General features: G+C 40.3%; 1 protein-coding gene across 14 annotated transcripts in view; it reads left to right on the plus strand.

Annotated features, from left to right (window-relative positions):
• DTNA (dystrobrevin alpha) overlaps positions 1 to 25,801 on the plus strand; it is a 222,905-nt gene that overhangs the window by 157,335 nt on the left and 39,769 nt on the right. For 9 of the 14 annotated variants that reach the window (XM_082297532.1, XM_082297529.1, XM_082297541.1 and 6 more), the window contains 7 exons: positions 5,326 to 5,411; positions 6,833 to 6,987; positions 11,176 to 11,281; positions 13,309 to 13,475; positions 15,912 to 16,036; positions 20,609 to 20,689; positions 22,582 to 22,671. In XM_082297532.1, the coding sequence (XP_082153658.1) occupies positions 5,326 to 5,411; positions 6,833 to 6,987; positions 11,176 to 11,281; positions 13,309 to 13,475; positions 15,912 to 16,036; positions 20,609 to 20,689; positions 22,582 to 22,671 (810 nt within the window). The remainder of the gene's footprint in view (positions 1 to 5,325; positions 5,412 to 6,832; positions 6,988 to 11,175; positions 11,282 to 13,308; positions 13,476 to 15,911; positions 16,037 to 20,608; positions 20,690 to 22,581; positions 22,672 to 25,801) is intronic. The other 5 variants (XM_082297533.1, XM_082297539.1, XM_082297540.1 and 2 more) reach the window with 1 other exon arrangement.

Genomic DNA, 25,801 nt, shown 5'->3' on the forward strand with positions numbered 1-25,801 from the left:
CATATTAAATACACCAAACATATGAGATGGGGTTCATGTGCAATCTGAGATACCTAACTTCAGGCTTCATGGAGATACATGTCAGCTAGATCTCTCTGTACTGTAATGGAAGTCTAGACACCTGTCACAAATACAGATGTACCAGCTAAGCATCTGGTTCTCAAAATGTGCCCTACCCTTTAGTATGACTCATATTATTGAAGTTTTGGGTTGAATATTGGTTTAACAACCACTCAGGTTTCCTGGTTTCTGGGAAATTGAGGGAGGGAGGTGGCTCTAGATGGTACAGGGACAGTGTGAGAGCTTCTGGAGTCTGACCAGAGCTGCTATCTCTGCTTCCCATGTTGCTCCTTTCCCTCCCCTCCAGTGCAGCAGAAGGATCATTCTCTGCCAGAAGTTAGAATTTGGTGGAATGATGAGCAAGGTCTTTTCTTGTGGTCTCATGTTCAGAGAGAAGCAACACTTTGCATGCCATCCAGAGGGATTCAGCAGGCCAGAGGAGTGGGCCTGTGGGAATCTCCTCATGAGGCTTAACAAGGCCAAGTGCAAGGTGCTGCAGGTCCAGAGAAGGTGGTGCAGTTTCTCATGTCCCGTTTGAAATCCAAAGAAAGTGGAGAAATGGACCTAACGTATATGAAAGGACCACAAGGGACAAGTTATTTCATGTTTTAAAATCTAGTAAGCCTGTCACTGTCTCATTTATTTAGTAGATATGTTGCTGTCTGTGTACTGTGCTGGCTGAAGATCCTCCAAACTTTAAACAAAGCCTCTTCCTTCATTTATAGCCTTCTGAAAACCTGGCAGGTTTCTCTGCCCTCTGGCAAGGAGTGTTTCCCTAGGCCTGCAATACAGATGCCTTCTCAGGAGCTAAAACTTGGCTAGCAAAACATAAAAGGAACCACAGTGTAGTGCCATGGCATCTGGGCCAACTTGGCCACTGCTGGTGCTTGCATCCTGGTTTTTTTATGGTTTTTTCATGGCCTTGGGAATTCATTAGGCCTACAGATAATTATATTTCTCTGCTGCTCAACCCTGAAGGGAGGAAGAGTGGGGAAAAAGTATAGTGTATAGAATTTCACATGACACTCAGTGTTATATTCCTTCATGCTGCTAAAACTAAGCTAAAGTACAACCTTGTAAAACTGCAAGCCAACAAATTCAAAATTCACAAATAGAGACACTTCTCCAATTAATTTATCATTAGTGTGTGGAAGTCAGCATCAGGTGGTAGATGACCCTGACAGACCAAAACCAGTGAGCAGAATGAGGTGGTCAGACTTCAAAAAATCTAGACAGAAACATGCCTGATCTATGTTGTTAACCACACATTAAAACTGGGCAATAGCTTTTGCTTCAAGGCCTAAGGTGATTAACTGGCTTTATGAAATAATAGCACACTTCCCTCACTGGCATGCCAAGTACTACATAAAAAGTTGACAAGTTCAAACCTTCCTGAAAAATTGATCCCAGGCTGGTGTCAAAGCCTAGGCAACAAGGTGGAATGTCAGCCTCATTTGGTCAAGTTGTTCCCCAAAAAGCTTCTTTTAAACAGACTCTGAAATACTCTGTAGATCATCTCCAGCTATTCCTGCTGCAAAGTTTAACTGATAAGAAAATAGCTGAATTTTCTCTGTTCCTTAATATACCCTTTCCTATGAATGGAGATGTGGGCCCTGGGCTGTGAAACAGACCCTGTCTGGTTGGGGGGGCTTGACTTCTACAGAGAAAAGAGGAAGTATTCACGCCCTTGTTTAATCAAATGAACATTTGAATTGTACTGATTTCAGTACCTAAAGATGATCAATATCTATTTTGGAAATACAACTTGTTCATTCATCTTTTCAGAGCAATAAAGTGTTTAATTCCCTCTCTTCTCCACCTTTGCTACTCACTGAAAGCCACAAAAGCATTTACAAAGGAAGTCCAGCAAAAAAAATGCATTTCAGAGATTTGGACATCATGCATTTTGCTCTCCTACATGAAAGATTTTTGCTCAATGTCAATAAAATTTGGTCTCTGAAACCTCTTTGTGAAAATGTGAATTTGTAATTATGGCCTCTGACATTTCAGAAGTGACTGCCTTGATTACAGTGGGTATTAACCAACAGCTGAAGAAAGTTTGTTACTTTTGCAAAAGATACCTCAAAGTATTAGGGGAGCACTATTTAAGCCTCATTAATGAGAAATATCATTTTTTCTCAATGTCCTTTTCATGGGACACATTTGTTGTTTCTAAAGATGTGATGTTATTTCTTGATAGCTTCCCCCTCCATATGGCTGTCTCAGTATGGGTGTTGCTAGAGATCCTGACAAATGACAGTGTCATCTATTTGGTACCACTCTCCTTGGTGAACCAAAAGGCAAAATCAGGCCCTGGAGCTGGACTCCGCCTTGTACGGTCTGTGGATTTTGTCAGGCAGTCTGTGGGGTTTCCTTGCTCCAGGGACAGGCTGTCTCTCTCTGCAGCTATGCAGTGGAAGAGGAAACCTTCTGCTCTGCTCTGGTGTCTAAAAGCATGTATTATTTTTTGCCCTTCTTTCCCCAAGCAGCAGGAGATAACCTTTAACCCTGGCCATCAATCCCTTTCCTAAGTACTCCATCCTGTATTGTTGCTCAATGCGCGTCAGCTTCAAGGTTTGCTTTTGACATCATTTACGCTTCTAGTGCTTTTCTTGCTGAAGAAAAACCTCAGCAAGAGAGGTGCAATATAAAATCAAAATATTCTCTGTCCTCTCCTATTTCCAGAAGTAAAATTTATTTCTCTTTGCATTAGCCAGTCCAAAGCTGCTTTCAGGGAACGCTGACTTCTGACGCGATCTTCCCGCTGCTGTGAGCCACTGCTTCAGCATTTGCTTTTGCACAGCAAACGCTGTGAGGCCCCAGTGCTGCCTGTCAAGGGCATCTGTAGTGCTTAGACATAGCTTAGGGCACTTCTGGATCCAAATGATACTGGCGAGTCTTAGGCCCCATTACCCTGTCTGTTCATCAGTCATATGTATTTAAATATGCACGTGTCTGTATGCACACACACACACACAGACATACATATTTGGAGGGCAGATTGGGTTTATACTGGCTCTCGTGATGCTTTTAGGAATACAAATGACCGATACAAAATACAGTGTCAAAACTAATCAACTCAAATGGAGAGATTGAAGAGATAAATGATATCTTTTCTTTTTCTGTTCCTCTCTTCCATAACCGTTTGAGTATGGGAAAAGCCAATGGCTCTAGGGTGGAAAGCTGAAGCCAAGTTGATATGTGTCTGCCATGCAAGAATATAATCCTATTAGTAAATGTAACTAAACCTCCTGGGAAAAATAATCTAAATCTGAAGCACTTCCACATGGGCTTTTTTTTCATCTCTAAATCTTCCATTGCTTCTTAATAATGTCATTGCTTCTACTTAGCATTTATTTTTTTTTAGTATAACAGCTCTTTTAAAGGCAGATGGAAACCTTATGATGGAACAGTGCAGAAAAATTCCTAAGGGTCTAAAGGGTAACATACACAAAAATAATATGAAGGGACCACATTCTCAGCCATAGCAGTGCTAAGTCTGGTTTACACAAATCAGAATCCAATCAACAAAGGATGGGAATACAGAAGTCTGGAAATTCCTATGCTGTGATTTTAATCTTATGAAGCCAGTCAAAGGGAACTCAATGTAAGGAAAATGTGTGCACAAAAGTCAGCATTAAAGAACACGGTAAATATTTCTTTCTTAATTACTGTAGTAGTGGATTTATTACTTTTTGCCTGTATTTCTAGTTGATTTCCTGGCAAAAAGCAGAATTTTAAATGAGTGTAATGGATAATTAGAATTAATATTTAGAATTATGGGTTACACTGGCATAGAACTAAGTCCAATTCGATGAACTTTAAAGATTATTACCTAGTCAAGCTTAGGGAACTGACTCATTTTCTAAAGTCTGAGTGACTTGATGAATATAGCATGAAGCATGCATCATGCATCAATGTACATATGTGAATATCCCATTCATGTCTGTCTTACATGTATATGTCACTGCATTAGTCTGGTTTGGGATTAGCAGAGAAAGAGACATAGTCACAGGCTCCAGGTCTTTCCAGAATCAGTTCATACTTTAGTACTGATCAGACACAATTTTCTTCCTTAAAATTATGAGTGACAATGAACAGAGTAATTTTAAAAATACTGATGAAGAGCTAAATTTCTGTATACTGCTGTTGCCAGTGCAGTGAGACCTTCTTTATGTAGGACATGACTGTATACTTTAAACAGGAAATCCCTTATAAACATTGTGTTCCCTGGTAGAGTAGACTGAAGATCACAGAAACTCCATTTCCAAAAACTTACACAAAACTTTATCATCCATCTCTGTCATTAGTCCTGTCAGTAGAATTTAAAAGGAAACATGGCTGCCATTTTGCTAAGCTCAGAAATATTGGTTGTCTCTTTTTTAAAGCATGATGACATGTTCTCACTGATGTCATTAATTAATATCATTAATTCATGTGGGAAGCTATGAAGTAATGGCAAGGAGATCGGATGACGGGTAGAAGTTGCTCCAGTACAACTCTGGACTCCTACTGCCTTACAGTAAGATTCAAAGAATTCCAAGAGAAACCACATTTCACCATTTGGATGTCAAGAAAACTAACATTAAGAAGCAGATGAACTTAGGAGAGCATGTTCATTCTCATCTTTGGAAAGGGGCTGAACACTAAGCTGGGGCTGATAGGTGTTTTAGGAGCTCAGTGTGCCATGCAGTGTATGAAGTCATGTTTCACTCATGCAGCTCAAATAAACCAGGATTTCTGGGATGGCAGGTGGTCACTGGGGACCGTCATGGCTGTAGCAGGACAATGAGTATCATTTAAAAGGACCTACTGACAGGTACAGATGAAGCTTGTGCAGTGATATGAGCCCTTGCTTACTTTTCACTTTTGTTCCCAGTGTTGATTTTTTTCACTTACTTGCAATCTTCTAGGTCCAAAAGATTCCCAAAGCACTTGGGATAGGGAAACCATGAGTGTGATAAGTGTCTCCCAGTGCTACTGTATCACAAATAGCAGTAATAATTATCACTGTTGTGTATAATGAGATAAACAGTTTAATACTCAGCTTCATATATGTAATAAATCTGCTCTGAGGTCTTTACAGAACAGTATACTGATGTGTGTTCCCACAAAACAAACTTTCTTTTTAAAGGTCTTATTTCTCTGTATGTCAATCCACATATATTGTCCATTACAGTAAGTGATGTCAGAAAATACATTTTAGTTGAACAGATTCTTGTAAAATGGACATATAAAATATGTCTACTTTCTACTTTTGAACAGGGAAGGACATGGTAAAATTTCCGTTTTTGCTGTCAAAATGGCCTTGGCAACTCTTTGTGGAGGAAAAATCATGGACAAATTAAGATGTAAGTGATGTTTTTTACCTGTTAACAATTGTTATTGTTGGAGAAATAACAATACAGGTAGAAAAGAGGGAATTAGAATAAGTTACTGTTTCATGACTGGGTTTGGGAGTTGCACTATGTATATCTCCAAGTAAATCCCAGTAAATGTTTGGTTGAACTTCACACTGAGGTTTTTAAAGACAAATTGCATACATTGAGGTTCTTATTGGTGGATTTTTATGGTTTTTTTCCATTGGGGTTATTGAATTCGGAATACAGACAAGTGCCTCAACATCATGAAGCATCATTTAACAATTTCTTCTGATTTTTTAATAACATCTATGTCTTCTCACACCTAGAAGAACAATACATTTATGTACTATTTATATTTTCTTTCACAGGGCATTCTTATGCCATGTATTTTGGTGAACAGATTTCTCATTTCACAGAATTTATTCCCAGTTCCTCAATAGCAAAGGCATAGTTTACTTGTAGCTGCAATGGAAGACTTTCTGTTTAGTGATTCTGCTGAGCCTTCTACCGCAGCCCAAGAAAACTGAGTTTAAAAATTGGTGTTGATTAGACAAGTAGAAATCCCAGGTGCTGATTTCGTCTTCCAGATTTGGTGCCATTTTTAAATATATTATTTCTATGTAGAAACTCAAATGCAGACTGAACTAAAGTTATAAATTATAAATTGAACACCATTTGTTCCCTAAAGTGCTTTAAGAATAGGAACTGGGTCCATCCAGTAGAAGGCTGAAGTACGGTGATGATTTTTGGGTCAGCAGTTCCAGAGTCATGTTGTCAGAATTTTCCTTCCAGGTTCCTGTAAATGAAGCAGCTGACATGACAGCCTGAAAAACAATAAATGTTCCTTAGTCAGAGATCTCCTGCTAAGCAGAGGATAATTTTAAACAAGCAGAGAAGTAAGGGCTGACAAACTGACATCTCTGCAATAATAAAAGTGTGATATTTTTATACATAAAAAAATGAAGAAGAGTGAAAAGTAATGCATTTTCAAGACCTTCAGTGCTTTGTGTGTCCAAGACAATAATAACTGACTTAATGAACCCATTGTTAAGATTTTGATTTGACATGGTAAGCTGGCAGTAGGCAAAAAGCTGATGTAGCATATCTTGTCAAATCAGAGCGTTCTTATCTGATTAAATTACTGCCTCATGCCATGCATCAGACTTTGCTTAAAAATGACCACATACAAAGAAAAAAAAAAAACAGGAATATTAATATTAAAATCAGCAAATCATTATTCTTCTTTTCTATTGAAAGAGGTCAGAATTAAAAATGCAGTAATAATGGAAGTTTCCATAAGCCGAACATGTTTAGTACTTGTCTTTCAAATCAGATGATACTGAACTCAGAGCAAATCTGTAGCTCACACTGAAGCTGCTGTGTTCTTTCCTTGTCTTTTCCCCCCTCAGATATTTTCTCCATGATTTCTGACTCCAGTGGTGTGATGGTTTATGGCAGGTATGACATGTTTCTGCGCGAGGTTCTCAAGCTGCCCACCGCTGTCTTCGAGGGGCCTTCGTTTGGTTACACTGAGCAGTCAGCAAAATCCTGTTTCTCACAGCAGGTAAATGAACAGATGCAGGATCTCAATCACCCCTCTGAGCAGGCCAAGACTCTTCCTGTCTTACACATATGTGCATATTTGCCCAGGAAACACAGGGCTGGATGAGGGGAAGGTCCACTCCACTGATTCCTGGTGTGTAGCTTTGGTGCCTTCAACAGGAAACTGGTCTCTGTAGGTTCCCCATATAACCATGAAGAGAGAGGCTTAGTCAAAAAGTGATTCAGAGCAGGATCTTGACTTACACGTTCCTAAATTAGGGAACCTCCTAATTTAAGCATGTGTTATATATATACCTTTAGGTATTTTATATATATGTGTATCCCAAGACATGCAGTCCTCCATTCCACTTAGTTGGTGTTGGTGTAGGCATACACAAGACTACCTTCTCCATACAAAGCTCAAGTTCCACCAGAAAGAAATCAAACTTCAGGTTTCCCCACTGATAGCACACAAGTTTAGGGGTGATAAGAAAATCACCTTAAAACTTTTTTATAAATGGGAATCAGTATGTATTAGAAAATCCCTAGTCTCTTACCAATAATACCAGTGAGATAGGGTCAGGAAAGCAATGGATTTATCCTGAAGAAAATGCAAGATTTTTCCACAGCTCAGCAGACTCCATAGGTACACTGAGTGCAGTACATTGGCTTCAGCTAATACACTATTGGGGCTGGTCATCCACTTCTCCATCTGGCTGTTGCCACACATCACACTGTATAATTCCATAAATATATAGTAGGAGAATATGCTGAAACTGGCACAACATTAGAAATAAAGTTGTATTTTCCTTCTCCTTATCCTTTCATTTGCTAACTGAATACTGTTGAACAAGTAAGTTCAATGGAGCAGGAATAGTGTCATTTTCATGCAAAATAGAGTCTCATTTTTTGTACTCTCTGTTTCATTACTAATCAATAGGCACTCCAGTCAACCAAAAGGCATGTTGGAATTCATTGAATCATCTCCCAATTAATTTTAAATTTTAATGTCTGCATATGTGAAAATAGTCTTATTTCACAGAGGGAGACTTAAAACAGCACTTCTTATGATGTTGAAGAATTGACATGGTGAAGTGACTTCTGGTAGTTTTGTGTTAAAATAATGGAAGAGTACTCTTGCATGACAACAGGGCATTCAAGCTTTGCATGTTGAACATGCTGTTATAAATGAAAAAAGGAATTTCTTTTCCTGAAAAAATGTAATTCAGGCCTGATTTTTTATCTCCATAGCCATCAGAAATGGCACTTGTTTTGAGATTGCATCTAGCTGAGTGGACCAGATGCATTAAGGTACCTTTAGAAACAACATCTTCAAGGAGGCATTAGATGGTTTTGTTTACAAGCTCCACTTAGAGCTAACAAGAGTTAAGTGTCTGACTGATGTAGGTACACAGCAGGTTTACAAAGCTGCTGTTTTGCATCTGGAGGTAGCCAAGTACTTTGTAAATCTAGTCTAATATTTCACTTAAATTGACTTTTATGTAGTTCTCATTACATCCTCACTAGGGATGAACCAGAGTTTTGAAATGAGATTCAAAAAACCAGATCTTTATGACACCATGATAAATGGTATTTACACTCTCAGTCACAATCAAGTCATTCTTTCACTCTCTCACGTAGCATTATCAGAAGTTGATACCTTGGAATAAGTTTGGCATTCTTGCTTGTTGTTCTCACTATGGATCACTTGTGCTTACCAGAAGCCTTTCAACCCCCTGATATATGGACATTCTTTGATTTCAGGGAAAGAAAAAATTCTGGGAATGATCTGCTTATGGTGTCAAATCCATTTCAGTTTACATCTGAAAGGATTTTTCCTATTACAGGAATGTTTTATTATTCCCCATTGTATTAGTTTACTTGATCAAACCATGTGTTTTCCTCTGCCTGTGAACCACTGCTAGATTGAAGGGCTATTCAAAGTAGAAACAACAGTGTTTCCTCATCAGCAAATTTAGGGGACAGAAGTGCCAGAGCAAGTGACTTAATGTTTCAGAATACAAATCTGTGGCTCAAAAAGGAGTTTATCATCACCACTTTACCCCATAAGTAGGATTGATGTGATGTTACACTCTATTTGTATTAAACAGTATTATTATTATTGTAAAAACCACTTAAAAAAAAAATTATCCCAAGCTAAAAAGATAGACACTAACTTCATTTTCTTAGCACTTGTCTAAGTGTTATTCCACAAACCTAGACTCCATCTGTGTGTAGTGTATATTTAGAAAACAGCTTTCAGTTTCAACTTTCCCAGCAGCTGAAAGAAAATTGCAGGAGGAAAATGTATGGAAATTGCTCTGACAGTGTCCTTTTAAGGGACACTGCTTTTTTCTCTAATCCACAAAATCAGTGATCACCAGAGCAGTTTGGCCATAAAGCTGTCACTGAAGCTAAGTTGCCTTATTTGGTGCCAATCAGGTTTTAAAGTTATAGCTGCATTCAAAAGTCCACTGCATTGTGGAAGAGTTATTCTTGTCTCTTCATCTGTTTGCTTGTTAGGCTGGCTCTGTGTATCCCCTCAAAAGCAGAGGGAACATCTAAGGCTACTCAACTCTGCAGTATGGGGCACTGGAAGTCCCTTCTTTTCCTGGGCTTCCTTCCGCATTTTTCCCCTCTGTGCTTTCAGTTCTGCTGCAGACAACACAGACGTTTGCTGGCAGCATTGGTCAGCAAAGACATGCCAAGCATCCACAGCAGAAAAAGAAATCCACATCTCTGAAAGAAAGATCCTTTTCTGTGAGCTGATGCTTATAGCATAGGATGCCTGTTTGGGAAATGGTTCTCCACTCTCCGTGGCTGGGAAGATAATTCATACAACAAGCAGATGGTAGTGTTTGACTGGACACTGCAGTTATTGTGGGGAAAGGTAGCATTCCAGTGAGATTTAGAGCTCATATTCTGGCTATTCTGTTCATTAAAGAATCAAGTCCATTTTCACAGTAGCCTGAGGTATTTTCTCCTAGGGACAAACATCTCTATATATTTCCAAATACCTTGCAGTATTTTCATCCCTGAGATTGTTGCAGTGTGAGATGTTTTCCATTGATCACTCAGCGTATAACAGAAGTAACGCTTTTATTTACATCTGGTGGTAATTGTGTATAAATGGAGCACAGATACTCCATCTGGAAATCTCAGCTCTTAGAAGAATTCCACAACACACAGAGATGATACATGTCACTGCATAACTGCTGCTTAGCTTCCTCATGGGGTAACCACAGTTCTTTAGCAAGTTAAAGCAGCAGCTTATGCAATCAGATATGAAAATTTAGCCATCCCTTTGGATATGAGTATACTACTTAAATATGTATGTCTATAAAATATATCTGCATATATTCTCAGCAGGGCTCGGTATTTTTGCATCTTAAATTTTATTTAAGGAAGGCTCAGTTGCTGACTGAAAAAAAAAAATGAACTAAGATTTGCGATTATTTTTTCCAGACACATTAGAAATTTAAGGCCCTAGATTGCATTTTTTAAATCAACAGGGATATCTTAGAGTTTAAATCTCTTTGAAATTTAAAGGGGCATAGATCTCTGAGTGCTTAAAGGCATGAAGAGTTTAGGAACAGTTGCAGTCCCTGAGTATATGCAAACATGACATCCCACAATCACAGCTCACCCATAACTAGTTGCCATTTCTCCTCAGACAAGCATAGTTTCTTAAATTACAGTAACAAATGGCCTGTGCTGGTCTCTCCTTACCCTGTATTTCTTTTGGATTTGTACTCCTTTTCCAGTATTTTCCTTCATTTTCTTTTTTTGGAGTACCATCAGCAGTGATTTTTCATTTGAAAATTGGTCATACACAGTGATACCCTACATGCACTTGTACTTGTCACACAATACTCAAAACAGACGAGAACGTGCAGAGTTGAATACCCTCCTTAACCACAAAGCATCTTCAGGCAGTGACTCTAGAAGAGAGTCTGGAAGTGAGTGGGAGCTAAGTGTCTCCAATCCAGCCTTGTGAGAGTGACTGCTAGTCATCAGTTGTATCATTGTACCAACTAAAAATAGTCTGGAAAAGCTCTGCTAGTATCACTTGTTCTTTTTAGTAAATCAGGCCTACAGAAAAACAGTGTTTGAAACTTATTCCCAAGCGTTTCTGTAGACACAAGCTAAAATAACTTTGAGATGTCTAATTACTGGTTTTTTGTGCATGTTTGTTTGCTTGCTTGAGCAGAAAAAGGTCACATTAAACACTTTCTTGGATACCCTCATGTCTGATCCCCCGCCACAGTGTCTAGTGTGGTTACCACTTCTGCATCGACTGGCAAATGTTGAAAATGGTAAGTAAAGACACGCTGCCAAAACACAGTTACAAGAATAAATTTTGGTGTGATGATTTTCACACTCTGTAGATGGTTTTGTAAAAGCTACTGTTCTAGGTTCATTGACTCCATGCGCTATTTTTACAGTGACTGGTAAAATATTTGGAGAAGTCTGTTGGTCATTCAGCCAGGAACATGGGTTAAGTTTTGCTCTGTTCAGGAGGTTAACCTGATCATGTCTCCTCCTGTGCTCTGGATAAGCAAAGAGCAATAGGACTTCATCCATTGACACACTTACATTTGGTAAACTATCAAGACCACAACTTTTATGAGCTGTGACATTTGGCAGCAGAGAGGGAACAGCTTGGCAGCTTCCGTTCATGCAGTATTCTTGGCAGGAGATGTCCAGTGCAGTGCAAAACACCAGCCAAAAGGTCCTTAGGAAGGATGTCCTCCTAAGTCTACACTGCCAGACCATATCCTCTGAAGAGGAAGTTCCATGTGGATGGTGTGCACCCATTTTTGGTGATAAAAGGAAAAGAAGGAAAAGCTGTATGTGTTCTTGTACTAAACAAATCTCTCTTCCACTGAAAGGCACCAAGGTGGGTAAGATGATATTCCCAAGTCCTTTTTGGCTACAGAGCAACCTATCTATCCCACCTTCCTCAAGCTCTTGTCATCCATCCCTATCCCTTCCCAACTTCACAGTGTTTCCTAGCCTAGAGCAGTAACCCTTCCTGCTGCAAAATTCTGGCAAGGAATTAAACCCCTGACATATTCAGCACTGATCCAAATTCTCCCAGACTGAACCTTATGACAGAAAGGCAGAAGGTGCCTGGGAACAAGGGGATGTTCAGTACCCTGTGGTAAATTGGGTACATGCTGTACCAAGGAAAGAGGAACAGACATAGTACTATTGCCCGGAAAGTGCTTCAGAATATCTCAGTTGGTACTTTAGAGTCCTCTTGTGAGTGACTTGCATCCTTGTCAGTTTCTGCTTCTGAACAGAGAACTGGACCACACAGGTCCCTCCAATGGCCACCTTTCCAAATCTGGGCATCCAAAGCCGAGTGTTCAACTCCGCATGTAGGTACCTAAATGACACCACTTGTACAGATGAGACGGCAGTAATTAAAAAACAATAGTATGTCTAAGTACACTTGCATCCTTTCCATAGCCATACAGCTGAGTTTGACTTTTCCTCCAAGGTGCCTCACTTCAGCTCCATAAAGCATAATGAAACATTCAGCTTCTCCCAGTAGTGCAGCAGCAGTGGATTTTCCCACATACAAATTTCCTCTGTCATAGAATAGTTTGGGTTGAAAGGGACCTTAAAGATCATTCAGGTCCAACCCCCTGGCAGGGACACCTTCCACTAGACCAGGTTGCTCAAATCCCCATCCAACCTGGTCTTGAACACTTCCAGAGATGGGTCATCCACAACTTCTCTGGCCAACCTGTTCTAGTGCTTCACCACCCTCACTCACAGTGTATCACAGGGTATCCACAGCGGGTGAATATTAATTTCTTCCTAATATCTAACCTAAACCTACTCTCTTTCAATTTAAAGCCGTTCCCCCTTGTCCTGTCACTACATGCCCTTGTCAAAAGTCCCTCTCCAGCTCTCTTGTAGCCCCTTCAGGTACTGGAGGGCTGCTCTAAGGACTCTCTGGAGCTTTCTCTTCTCCAGGCTTAACAACTCTCTCAGCCTGTCTTCATAGGAGAGCCCTCATCTTCATGGCTGTTCTCTGGACTCTGTCATGTATTCTGTTAGACACTGAACATGTTTTTTGCTGCTGTGAGCAGGAGGTACAGATACCAGCTCAGAAGTGAAGAAGGTTTTGGTGCCCAGTGTAGGAAGTGTTGCTCATAGCTCAGCACAGATTGCTGTATTTTCATGGGTCAGAGCTGTCAGCAGCATCCAATGCCGCAGATTGCTTTAGACAAATAAGGGAACACTCTTCAGTTCGGGGCTTTGTCCATAAAATTTTGCTAAGTGTTTCTTTGTTTTGGTTTATGGCTCACCATTTCTTTCTCCCGCACAGTCTTCCACCCCGTCGAGTGTTCCTACTGCCACAGCGAGAGCATGATGGGGTTTCGTTACCGCTGCCAGCAGTGTCACAATTACCAGCTCTGTCAGGACTGCTTCTGGAGGGGCCATGCCAGCGGTTCCCACAGCAACCAGCACCAAATGAAAGAGTACACGTCATGGGTAAGGGAAGGCTCCTGCCTCGCTGCAGACTGCTTTGCCCTCCAGCCGTCGGAGAAGCCCCCAGCCACAGCTCTGGGCAGCTGTCTGGCTCAGGGGAGCAGGAGCCAGGCTGGCACTTTGGATTAGTGACCCTGTCTGGGAGGCTCTGGCCCTGGGAGCCATCAGGAGAGCATGGAGGTGGGAATGGCTTTTTCAGGGTGAGGATCTGGGGCGCCTGTGACGGTGCGTGCCGCGGTGAGGGCAGCGCAGGAGGGGCTGGCAGCAGGGCACCAGGCTCATGGCAGCTTCTCCCGTTCCCACAGGACTCACGGTAAAATCCTCATTGGCTTGCTCTGTTTGGCTACACGTAAATGAAATGATGAATACTTAATGCTCATTCATCAATATTTTCAGTTGAGTGGCTGCAGCATATGCGTAGCATTTGCGATGATCCTGGCACTGTAGATTTGAGCGTGGTCACAGATCCACAGCAGTGTTTACTATAGAGAAAACCTCACTTCTGTCTTTTTGTCGTTAATCGAAATAATGCAGTGTTTTTTCTAAGCTGAAACAGAAGTATCAACAGCTGCTGGAACCTTGACCTTCTCTGAAGGGCATGAGACCTGGGGACTTAGCTCTCCATGGACTGGAGCAAAGCCCCAGTAGAACCCCTTGGTTACAGAACATCATAATAACCCTTCAGGGTTCAAATGCAGAGATCAGCAGAAAACCTAATTAATCCCAAAACTTTCAAAAGTATATTGTTTAAAAAAAAAAAAAAAAGTTACGCATACAGCAAAAGCTCCCATTTGAACAGTACTTCGTGTTTATTTTTTAACAAAGTTCCAAAGTTTAATACTTTTAAAATGTCTGGTTTTCTGTTGATGGAACAGGCAAGGGTTAAATTTGACATTGTTTGCTCTGTATGCCAGTCATACAGCTCTGCACTGTATCCCAGCAGACCTGGGTCTGTAATTGTTTTTGTGGGTCCTAATTGCTGCTTGTTGCATAGGCACAAATGGTTGGAGTTTAGTATCTGAATAGGAAAGTGCCCACTATGTAGCTCAAACTCCATTCTTAACAGCAATTTTTGCTATAAAATCCATTTTTTGCTGTAGCCAGGGAGCTGTAATTATAGGTAGGAAGTAATTGGAAAACTTAAGATTTCTGCTCAACAGAAGACAAAAATGTGACCACATGCCTAGTGCTTTCAAATGTTTCCTTGCCAGAAACAAATGTTTTGCTTCAAGTTTGAAGTTGCCTTTCTGTAGCATTCATTAGCATTTGTTCAAACCTAGTTTGCATTCTCCATAATGCATCAGTATTGAGCTCCACATGCAGATTGGAAGTGTTCATAGGTGCAGTGAAAATCAACTGTTCTCGATTCAGAGAGAAATTGTATTTATAATGAAAGAGAAAGAGCTTGAACTTTACATATTTAGGTTGGATTTCTCTAATAGAAATATTTCATTATGGACTTGACAATCATAAGTTGATGCAGGATGTGTATGCACAAATACAAAACCCTTTCTGTCAGGTTCCAGAAGGACTTCTAAATTTCAGCCTGTAGAGCTGGGTTTTGGGGAGAGGAGACAGTGCAAGGATCACTAACCCTCTTTTACTGGCAGAGAAGCCGAATCACAGAGAGCTGAGTTGAATTCCTGAGAGTCCCTCACACAGATCTGAAAGATCTCAGAGCCCTTCCTTAGAAGGGAAGTTTACTCCTCAACTGCATAGTCTCCAAACAATGCAGACAATACTAATTGATTTTTTTTTTTTTTTTAACTCCCTGGTGAAAATCATGCTTCTTGCACGGACCCTCCCCATCTTTTGGTGGCAGTGACAGTACGTCAGCCTCTTTTGATACCCTGTTGCCACAATGGCACAATTGGCACAATTCTGTGTCCCAGATTTCCCATTGTTGTCAGTGGCCAGAGGAGGTGCAAGAGAAGCTTTGTAATAGCAGCTAAACAGTACAGGTGTACAGCTAAACACTGGAGGTGAGGAGGGAAATACTAGCCAGGGAAAGAACATAGCAGCCTAGTGCCTGGCCCACGTCTAGGAGGGAAATTCAGTGTATCTGTAGGGACAGGCATACTCTGATCTGTCCTCCTTGCACTCCCAAGCTGGTGAGGTACAAGCCAGCACCAGTCCAGGTGACACAAACTGTTTCTTCGTTCAACACTGCTCGAGTGCAGCATTGCAAAAAAGCCCTGGCAACTGTCCCTACAGATACACCCCCCAGCCTGCTCTAAAGGTTGCTGAAGATAAGAGTAGTCTTTCCCCAAACCAGCACTTTCTACCTTACCAGACTCTCTGCATGGGAGGGGGGCAAGGGGGATGTCAGTCCATAGGTACATGAGCTGTTAGAGCTTCCTGTTGTTTTGTGCTTCCTATAGCAGAAACAGTATGCACCTTACTTGTCCAGATTACCTCTACCTTCCTTGTTCCTCCCAGAAATCACCTGCTAAGAAGCTAACTAATGCACTTAGCAAGTCCTTAAGCTGTGCTTCCAGCCGTGAACCTTTGCACCCAATGTTCCCTGACCAGCCTGAAAAACCTCTAAACCTGGCTCATATTGTGTAAGTATCTGTGTGCTGTAGACAAAATAAGCTTTGTTGTAGGAGTTGCTTGCACCAAGTGTAGATACTATGGCTCTGAACACAGCAGGAGGCAGGTGTGGCTTGTCCAGCTCAATGCATCACAAGTGCAAATTTGCTGGCAGGGGTATTTAGTGTAATAGTGCTCTTCTGATGTGACTTCACTTGAAAAATCAATGGGATATATACATACAGTCAAATACTGGGACACAACACTGGAGTGTCCCCATTCTCCTCAAGAGATGTCCATGCAATTTCATGGAATTTCAGCACTTTGGGATGTATTGATGCTGAGAACATCAGTTCTGTCGTCTAGAGACTCTAAACTTCAGTGTATCACAGGTATGTCTTGACACAAGGCACCAGAGAAAATTTTGTCAAAATGGGTGTCAGAGTTCTCACTGACTTTAGTGAAGCTGTGGCTTCACCCAACCCTGAAGAATTGTATGAGTCTGCATAAAAAGTGTGTCTTGAACTGCCAAGTCACTTGAAAAGAGTCTGTTATCCATATGTTTTGGTATGTTGAGAAAGCAAGATTATTTTTTGGTATAGCAGCATGTCACTACTTTTTTTCTGCAGGAGTCAAGAAACCCAAAGCAGAAAGAAAATGTATTTGTGCAGGGGAAAGTACCACTTTGAAAGTTTCTATTTCTAAAACATGTCCACTACCCACAGTGGCAGACACTCAGATTTTCTCATTTATCAACTTGACTTACCTTTGCTTCTTGGGTCCTTAATAAAAAAAAGGGAAAAACCCATTGAATTCCCCATAAAATTAAGGAAAAATCAAGACATAGGTTGGAAGAAAGGTACAAAGAAATTTGTACCTTTATACTTGGAAAAAAATATTCCAAAAATACTGTCTTTAGAGTATTTCTCTTACTCTGGTGTATTTCTTAAGAAAATATCTTTCTTAAACATGTTCTCAGGGCTCCTGACTGAAGTATTTCAGGCAGCAGCTATTAGAATTGCATTTACATGCTGCATATCTGTGTTACTGGCTCCTGGAACTGTTATAGTCTGTAATTATTATACCTATTTCCCTTTGTCCATCCTGAATATTTGTATGTAGCATCTCTAAGGGCGAGTGCACACCAGCCATTGTGGGCTGTGCAACACCTGGACAGTTCACCGAACCTGCCTGACATTTTAAGGATAAATCATGCTGATGGTCTTCCTTATGTGGTTATAGCAGAACTTCTTCAAGGTGTAAGAGAGTGCTTTGTTCTTCAGAGACAAGGTGCCTCTGACAGATACATAGTGCCAAATCCCTGTCACTCTCAATTGTCAGTAAAACACCTGCACCTCTTTATGGAAGAGTGCTGGGAGGATGTTGTTCTTTTGAAGAAATGATCCGGAGTTGGATCTGCTGAGCTCCCTCACTGCTGTGCCTGGCCCTGCTGGCAAGTCAGGGATAATTTCACAGGGCAGATTTTGGCCATCCTTGAGGGAAATGGAGAGAGACAGAGAGCTTGAAACTAAAAGAGAAGCCTCTGTTCCCTGTTGGCTGGGGGATCTTGAAGGCCTGGGGATATGTCAGAATATAAAAGATAGGGAAAATGGGCTACTGTGAATGGATTAAATGCATTTAGGCAAGGCAAGGGGAAGGTTCCATAATTAAGTAGGCACTGATCCAAATCTTTGCTGTGAAATTAACACCTTTCCTTATTCCTAAATATACAGACAATTTAGAGTGATGGGAAGTGAGAACAAACCACCATCTATTCTGTTTTATGACAGTTTCTCTTTATTCATAGATTGATGGTAATATAACTTGGCAATATGTTGGCTATAATGATGCATGAGTGAAAAACCTGTAAGTTGTGGAGGTATCATGATCTGCAGCATAATTCACACAAATTAACTGAGGGGAGAGGTATGCTACAGAACCTCATCAAGAATATCTTCTCACTGATGCAATTCTTATTTTTAAACATAAGGGAAGTTGTGAGAAACAGCTCTGGGCAGGAATCCAGGCAAAAAGGGGTTTATATGTGCATTAGCTGGAAGAATTTTGGCAACAAAACAGTATCCTTTTCTTAGCTTCTATCTTAAATGGGGACAAGTTCTCCCTGCATTACTATAGAGACTTTCCTTTTGATTATTCTTCCACCTTTGACTGGCACCAGACAGAAAGACTGCATGGGTTGTTTGTTTTACTGGTGCCACACAAAATTTTGAATTAAGCAAGAAATACATCTAAGACTTCATCTAGAGGGGTAGTTATCGAGATGTCATAAACCTGATGGTAGAAACTCCCCCCACTGGTGGAAGGGTCATTTTTCCTCTCTGTACGTAAGAATAGCAACGTGAAAGGAAGTCTAGACTGCAGAGATGACAAATGGCATGGCCAGTGCATCATGGAGGTATTTTTCAAATCCATTCTGCATTGGCCTGACTTCATTTCCATCTTAAGCCTATGGGAGCATTATTTTTGACATCAGTGTAAACAGGTTAGAGCAGCCTGGAGCACTTTGGAAAATTCCTCCTATTTAATTTGGTTTATTACTGTGGATATTTGTTGTGCCATAGTATGCCTTTATTACACAGCTTGTTTCAATAGCAGTAAGTGTTTTCTGTCTCCTTGAGGACAGTTAATTCAGTATCAATAGCTCACTTTTATCAGAAAGCTTAATCACTCACTTTCAGGAGTTTAAAAATAATCTCAGAAAGATATAATTTATAGTCAATAGCTGAGTTTTCCTTTGCTTTACAATAAAGTCTATTGTGCTTGTCTTATTACATCACACAATTCTGTGTGTTTGAACATCCATTTGATGTTCAAGTGGAACCTGAGGACTGTGACAGTGGAATGAGCCTTTAAGAAACTTGCCGTGGGAGAGCTCCAGTTTAGTTTAATACTATTTTCTTCTTTATAAGAATTGACAAACTAATGCTGATCACGAAACCTTAGCAAAGCCTTGGAGTTTAAAGACGTTTGTACACAAGAGTGACTTTGCTTATGTGAACAGATTCATGACCCTTTATGCATAGAGGCTCTCATGCTTTTTGCAGAGTCAGGGTCATAAGAATGGAGTAGGTCCAATGTATTACTTAGATCATATACATATTAAACTGACAATTTAATTAATTATCTCTTTTCCATTTTATTCTGCCTGCAAAAGAGATACTTGGTGAGTATTTTTCTTCTTTAGTACACTTGTTGGAGGAAAAGCTTGGAAAAATTGTGATAATCTCAGTGTTACCAAAAAGAATAACATCAAACACTTCTCTAGAAGTACATGGAAGACAAAGGACTGCTTCTCAAATTCATGACTGATCAGAACTGGAGGTTTTCATGTGGTTCTGCAGATGCAGGGTTAGGTTAAAACTATATTTTCATATAAATAAATAACACTCCACATCCTACCTCTTTCTGTTCACAGTTTTAAACTTCCCAAAATCAGCGTGGCATTATCATGCTGAGAAATTCATTTGGATTTTTCAAATACCATAGATTTGCCTGTTTTATAACAAGTCAGAGGACAAAATATAAGTCATCGTTCACTTCTATGCAGAACTGGCTTTCTTGCAAATGCTTTGGTTGACCAGTTGTCTTGCACAGTTGGAGCCCAGTGAATATTTTGCAGATGGCTACTATATTTTGATTTGCACATATGCAGAATTCAAAATGCAAGATGGGTCTTCCAGAGAGCCTGAAGGGAATACTAACCAATTTGAGGTCAGAATTATATGTGGCTTCAGATTCTGCTCATATGTGATTGAAAGCCCTGTGATTTTAATAACATACCTTTTAGTTGTTCCTGAGTAGATGGATCTTTTGCCCAATGTTGCATAGGAAGTCTGCTAAGAAGGGGAAATTTCTCCTTAATGGATACAGAAGGATAAAATTATACAGAGATTATTTTTAAGAGTAGAGAGTAAAAGAAAGTAGAGGAAAAATCCTTCTTGTTTCATTTTTTGTAAAATCAGGAAATAAAGAATGTAATAATAAAATCATCATTACTAATGGATTCCCTTGAACGAAGTACTTACTCTAAATTTTGATTTGGGGGTTTGATATACCAGCTAAAAAGCTTTGCTGTCAAAGTTTAGTTCTGCATGTATTGTCTGGGGTACACTGTGGTCACTATGTGGATGTGGTAGCACGGAGCTTAGCACCAGGGGATAGCTTCATGTAAAGATGTGTCATTTATTGGCAGTTCCCCCCTGCAGACCTCCATGCTGCCACAGAGAACTGACTGCCAGTGCTCATCCAGGCTGGTTGAAAGCAGGGACTACCTCCTGGACTGTTGCCTCTGGAAAGGAGCAATGGCATAGTGGCAGTTCTGCCAAAGCAGGGAAAAAAGTCAAGCAGGTTCCTTAAAACTCACCTCAGAACACACAAAGGCATTATTTCCCTCCAGGCCTAAGTATCAATGTATTTTTATCAACTTCTTAAAACCACAGCATCTGTGATTTGGAACTAGTGCTAGCAGAAGATGCCAGTTGCAATGTTACTTAAAACAAGCTCATTCTGTTCTGCACAAATACTCTTGCTGATGATGAGGTTTTTGGTGCAAAACTAATGCAGCTGGATATTTTGCGTTTCAGGCCCCCGCGACCTGTAACCAGCATGAACGACACACTCTTCTCCCATTCTGTTCCCTCAGGAAGTCCCTTTGCAAACAGAAGGTGAGTTCTTATCCTTATTTATATCAAACAATTATATGATAGTGGTGGAAGTTTCGATTTTCAGTTCCCTCACAGGGGTAAAAGAAACCAAACCCTCTCACAAAGTAAAATGAAGAGACATGAGCAGAGAAATACCTTGGTTAATTTGGGCTGATACCCAGACATCTGAACAGAGAGCTGGAGTTAAGGCACCCCAAGCTCCCCACAGCAGAGCACTGAATTTGAGCTCTCATTTGAACCATTCTGACCCACTAAAATGTGCTCATGTGCAACCCAGGCACCCTCCCATAGGGACAGTGGCTGGTGAAGAAGCCATTTTGTAATTTAGTGTAATAGTGGGGAACACTGTGGGAATAGGAACTGGGATGTGCCACTGCCTGCTGGGAATGCCTGCGTCATACCGCAAAATACGGATGAACAAAGAGAAAGTGTCTTCATACTTGCAAGATAAAGCAAAACATCCTTTCCCCTGTTAAACCATTCTGATTTTCATTAGAGGCTACAAGGGAGAAGGAATATGGTGACTGACCCTTCAGTAAACAAGCCAGGGAAGTCTCATCAGAAACATTAATCCCACAGAGGAGATGCTTGTAGCTGACTGTGTACATTTTGAGTCAGTATTTTGGCTCATCCCACCAAAATATGTGTGTAGCATTTGCTGGCTGGCTGACCCAATATATGTAAGCCTACAAATGTACATAGATAAGAAGGTGGCAGGAAAATAACTTCCTGCTGTCTTAGGGAAGATGAGCAATGTGTCTTCCTTGGGTGTACTTCATTGCTTGATTCCTGCTGTGTGTGTCAGTGCTTCAGCGTTCCCAAATGACTAAACACAATCTCTGCACAGCTACATATTTTAATACCAAAACTGAAACCAAACCTGCAGTGTACACTGCAAAGTCAGAGTAAAGATGGTTTACTACTTCTTTGATTTATGAATTTTGTTACCACGAGCTGTAAAACTGTAAATTCTCAGTGTTGAGTGTGACTCTAGAGTAATCTCAAGTGGGTGTGACTGAGATGCTCTTCAAAAGCCGGTCCCAAAGCAGCCCCCAAGGTCAGATTTGCTGCCTAAACAGAGACACTGCAAATGCAGATTCATTTCTGTTGTTGGAATATATGGGGGTTTATGTGCAAGGCAGGGTAATGTATTTGTAGCCTCTCCAGGAGAGGTCATTAAGAGCAGCACTCTTTAGGAGTGTTGCTCATGCTTCTGTTTATTCCCAAGAGGTCCCTGTGGTCGAACAACAGAAGTGTACTTTGCTCCTTAGGCCAGGGACCTGCAGTAACACTCACAGCACTGTCACCTGTGCTGCTTGTCTTTGTTTGCATGTAAAACATACCTGATTATTTTACTTTTGTCTTCTTTAGTAACTGACTGTCTTTAACTATCAGAGTTAAACATACATGCTTCCTCAGCTGTTAGAATTCCTTTTTTTTCCTAGGAAACATTCCTTGATGAGAATCCCCTGAGGGCAGGTGATAGTACCACCCCCCTCAAGCATAGGTACCCATACTTCCTTATAAGTGGATAGTGTGACATCGCTGTACAGTTTAAAGCTTCCATGGTGCAGCAGTCGTTCTGGCTCTTTTAGAGTTAACAGTATCCTGATATGTAAGGTAATTACATTGATTGTATCTTAGAAGTTTTGTAACTTTTGTTTCATTGATGTAGCAGGATTTTAGGAGTTTGACAGCTTATTCTCAGTATTTTTATTTTCACCTTTTACAAATTTAATTTGCATCTTTTTATTGGAAAGAAAAAGCGCCCTACAAACAGCCAAGTCAGTATTCTTTCTAAATAAATGGGATTTATTGTTACGAACCCTCTCTGAACACTCTGTGTATTCTCTTTGAGGTATTAACAAGCTTTCATTGTTTGAATCACTCAGGTTACTTGGGGGTATAAATGCAGCCAGTCCTGTGGCTGATGAGCATTCTCTTATAAAGCAGTATGTAAATCAGCTTCACAACAATTCACGGTCAGTATGAGAGCACTAACCTACTAATTGCAGTAGTTCTGTAGCTCATGCACTAAATCATTAGCAATTCTGCTAAACTACTCAAAATATTCTTTAAGGAAGGCTCTTATGGGCTAGAGGGTTTCTGTGGCTCTAATTAGTCTTTTGAATAGACTTCCTGCTGGCTGTGGGCTTTGCCAACTTCTCTTGCTTCTGCGCAGCACAAGTCTTTCATTTTACCCCTTCACGTAGGATTAATATTCATGTGTCTAATGGAAGTTGGAAACATTGCTTTTGAAAACTGGGAAAACTACACCTTTATGGTTCCATCATCGATGTATGAGTTGCCTGTTGTGTTCTTGACCAAGGAACGAAAGAGGCTTGCACAAAAGCCTGGAAATGACTCCAGGTCTCACAGCCAGCCTCCTCTGCCACAGCTCTCGCTGTGGGTGGTTGCTGTTCTGCCGTTAGTGCTGCTTGCCAATAACCCTCCCCAGACCCCTCAGCTTTGCTTTTCAAAATGACCACAGGAAAGGCAGATCTAAGTCCTACTGAAGCTAATGAAAACTTCCCATTTACATAGTGAGCACTGGATTTGGATCCATGCCTCTCGTTGCTGCACCCTTTTTCCAGCATTCCCTCACATCTCAGTGACCTAAAGGAAGATCCTATTTCATTCTGCAAAAAAGAAATACGCAATTGCATAAGAACAGTTTCCCCATCTTTTTTTTATGTGGAGTGTAATATCCTTTCCTTTTTTTTTTTTGTTTTCTTATTAATCCATGAGCATTCACTATAATTCAATAAGAATTATAGATATCAAGGTACTTTTCTGCTAAATGCCAAGATATTCAATCTGGGTTAGACTAATAACAGTATCTTCATTCATTCTTTTAAGTTTTACTGTTACTATTGCCCTGGGAAAATCAGGCCTTATTAGTGGAAGCTCATCCCCTTGTACATCAGAGAAACAGACTTTGATGGCTCTGTTTGCAATTGTGCTGATTTTGTATTAAATATTCCATTCTTCATAATAAGAAAAGTACGAACTCCGAGTAAAATTTCTAGCTGGATGTAATCAACACTAAAAGCTCTGCTGGCTGTGTTTTCACTGAAGATAACTTATGGTTGCTTTAATTTGTGTTGCAGTCTAGTCCAGAGGTTTCAGATAGCTTTAAGTGAAGTTTTTATGTAATTTGAATGTTTATTCAAAGGAGAATTGGCAGAAAATGTCATTCATAGCATTCCCGTGGTATTTATTTCAGCTACTTGTGTTCACAGAAGAACATAGCCATTCTAACCGGTTTCTCCCTGTAGCAGCAAATGCTAAATTCAGCACACCAGCTCATTCTGCTGCTGGAAATGGATAGCATCTCCTAAGTTCAGCACACTACCATCTTTATTTCTGGATTCATGGGTGAAAGCTGGAAATTAACTGGGAAGATAGACAATCTTGTTAGAGGAAAGATCTTTGATAATTGGTTAATACAGTGACAAATTGCACAGAACAGCTGAAAGGAGATGGAACTTTGTATACTATTTACACTTTAATTGCATCTGAAGCACAGATTTTGGGTGGGTACACAATTACTCGAAAGCTCAAAGGAAGTTGGGTTCAGGCTTTCCCAACGATGCTTTTTAGTTTCTTCAAACTGCTTTAGAATCAAAGTCCACTTAAAATTTCTGTGCTTGTTTGCTTAGTTTGAGCCAGCAAGTCCATAAGAGAGCTTTAATGAGGAGGCTGGCTTAGCAATTACAAGCACCTTTCTTCTAAATGTATACAGTGTGGAAATTGGTATCAACAATATGCTGTGTATGGCTCAAGAACAGCTTTAAAGCACTCGTGTTAGAAAAGAAAAAACAAAAAAGGTCTGTGATCTTCTCCCAAATACCAAATGATGGTCATTTGCTGTGTTGACAGCTAACGTGATTAAAACCACAAGGACTGTAATTCTTTTGCTGTAGCTAATATTCAGAGGGTTTTTTCTCATTTGTTTTTGCAATTTCCGATGGCCTAGAGGGCAGCAGAACAAGGGAATATTAGTGCAGAGTAGGTAATGCCCTTGCAAACCCAATGACTTGGATATGTTACATCAAAACAAGCAAACTGAGCATTATAGAAACCTTTGTCCAGTCGAGAGAAATAACTCTATACCCTGAATTAATGTTTTCTTCTTTATTTGGATACTTCTGTTCCCCAGCTGCAGTCTGTCATGCTGATTTAAAGTATATAGCTGCCATAGTAATGGGTACAATCTCCTCTCTTTCTTAATAAATGTTTTCTTTAAGCTATTGAATTGTTGAGCTTAGGTAGGATAAGATGAAACAGAATATTTTTTCTCTCATTTTCCTCAGCGCCCCCCGTCCACAGCTAATGCATTTAGTTCTTCTAAAGGAGTAATAAATTGGAATAAATGGTGTGATGCAGCACATTCTGGTGAACTTGAAATGGCTTGGCAATTGTGTGATAGATAGAAGGAATTCACTAGGATATCAGATACCCATAGCCAAGGAGGAATTGAGTCTTATTTAATGCTGAGTCAGAATGGCTGGTGCCTTTTTTGAACTCCACATGAAGTTAAAGGAATTGGATATTCTACCCGGGCATAACAAGAGATTAGGCCAAATTTCTAGACAACGACTAACTTGGAGCAAAACATACTGGTTGCTGCTGTTCTCCATGTTTCTGTCTCAAAGGAGCGTGGTAGACTTCAACTGCATGTTGTCTTTGCATGTTGTTTTCAGAACAAGATGAGAGTCCTTATTTAATCAGCAGTATTCTACCTGGCTAAAGGAAAGATTTATGTATTTAATTGTTTAGTAGCCAGGTAGACACTAATGAGGGCATAACATTTACAGCAGTATTGTTAGGTCTACATCTTTATAGACACCTGCTCATGGTTGGAAGGTTTGTTTCTAAATTTGGATGGGAAAGCATTATTTGGCATCTTACAAGATGTTCCATTTTAGCAAGAATATATCTTTAAAATGTCTGTTCCATTTGGAAACTCACTGTGGCCAGCATGATCTCTGAAGTTTTAACTGTATTTTGGGGAATATGTGGAGGATGTAGGAAGATAGGGAAGAGCAAGAAGGACAGATATCAGCTCTTCCAAATGAAGAAGGGTTGAAGGCGGAATCAGGGACAAAG

This window comes from Coloeus monedula, assembly GCF_965178545.1.
Source record: "Coloeus monedula genome assembly, chromosome: 1".
In the NCBI taxonomy this organism is placed as follows: Eukaryota; Metazoa; Chordata; class Aves; order Passeriformes; family Corvidae; genus Coloeus; species Coloeus monedula.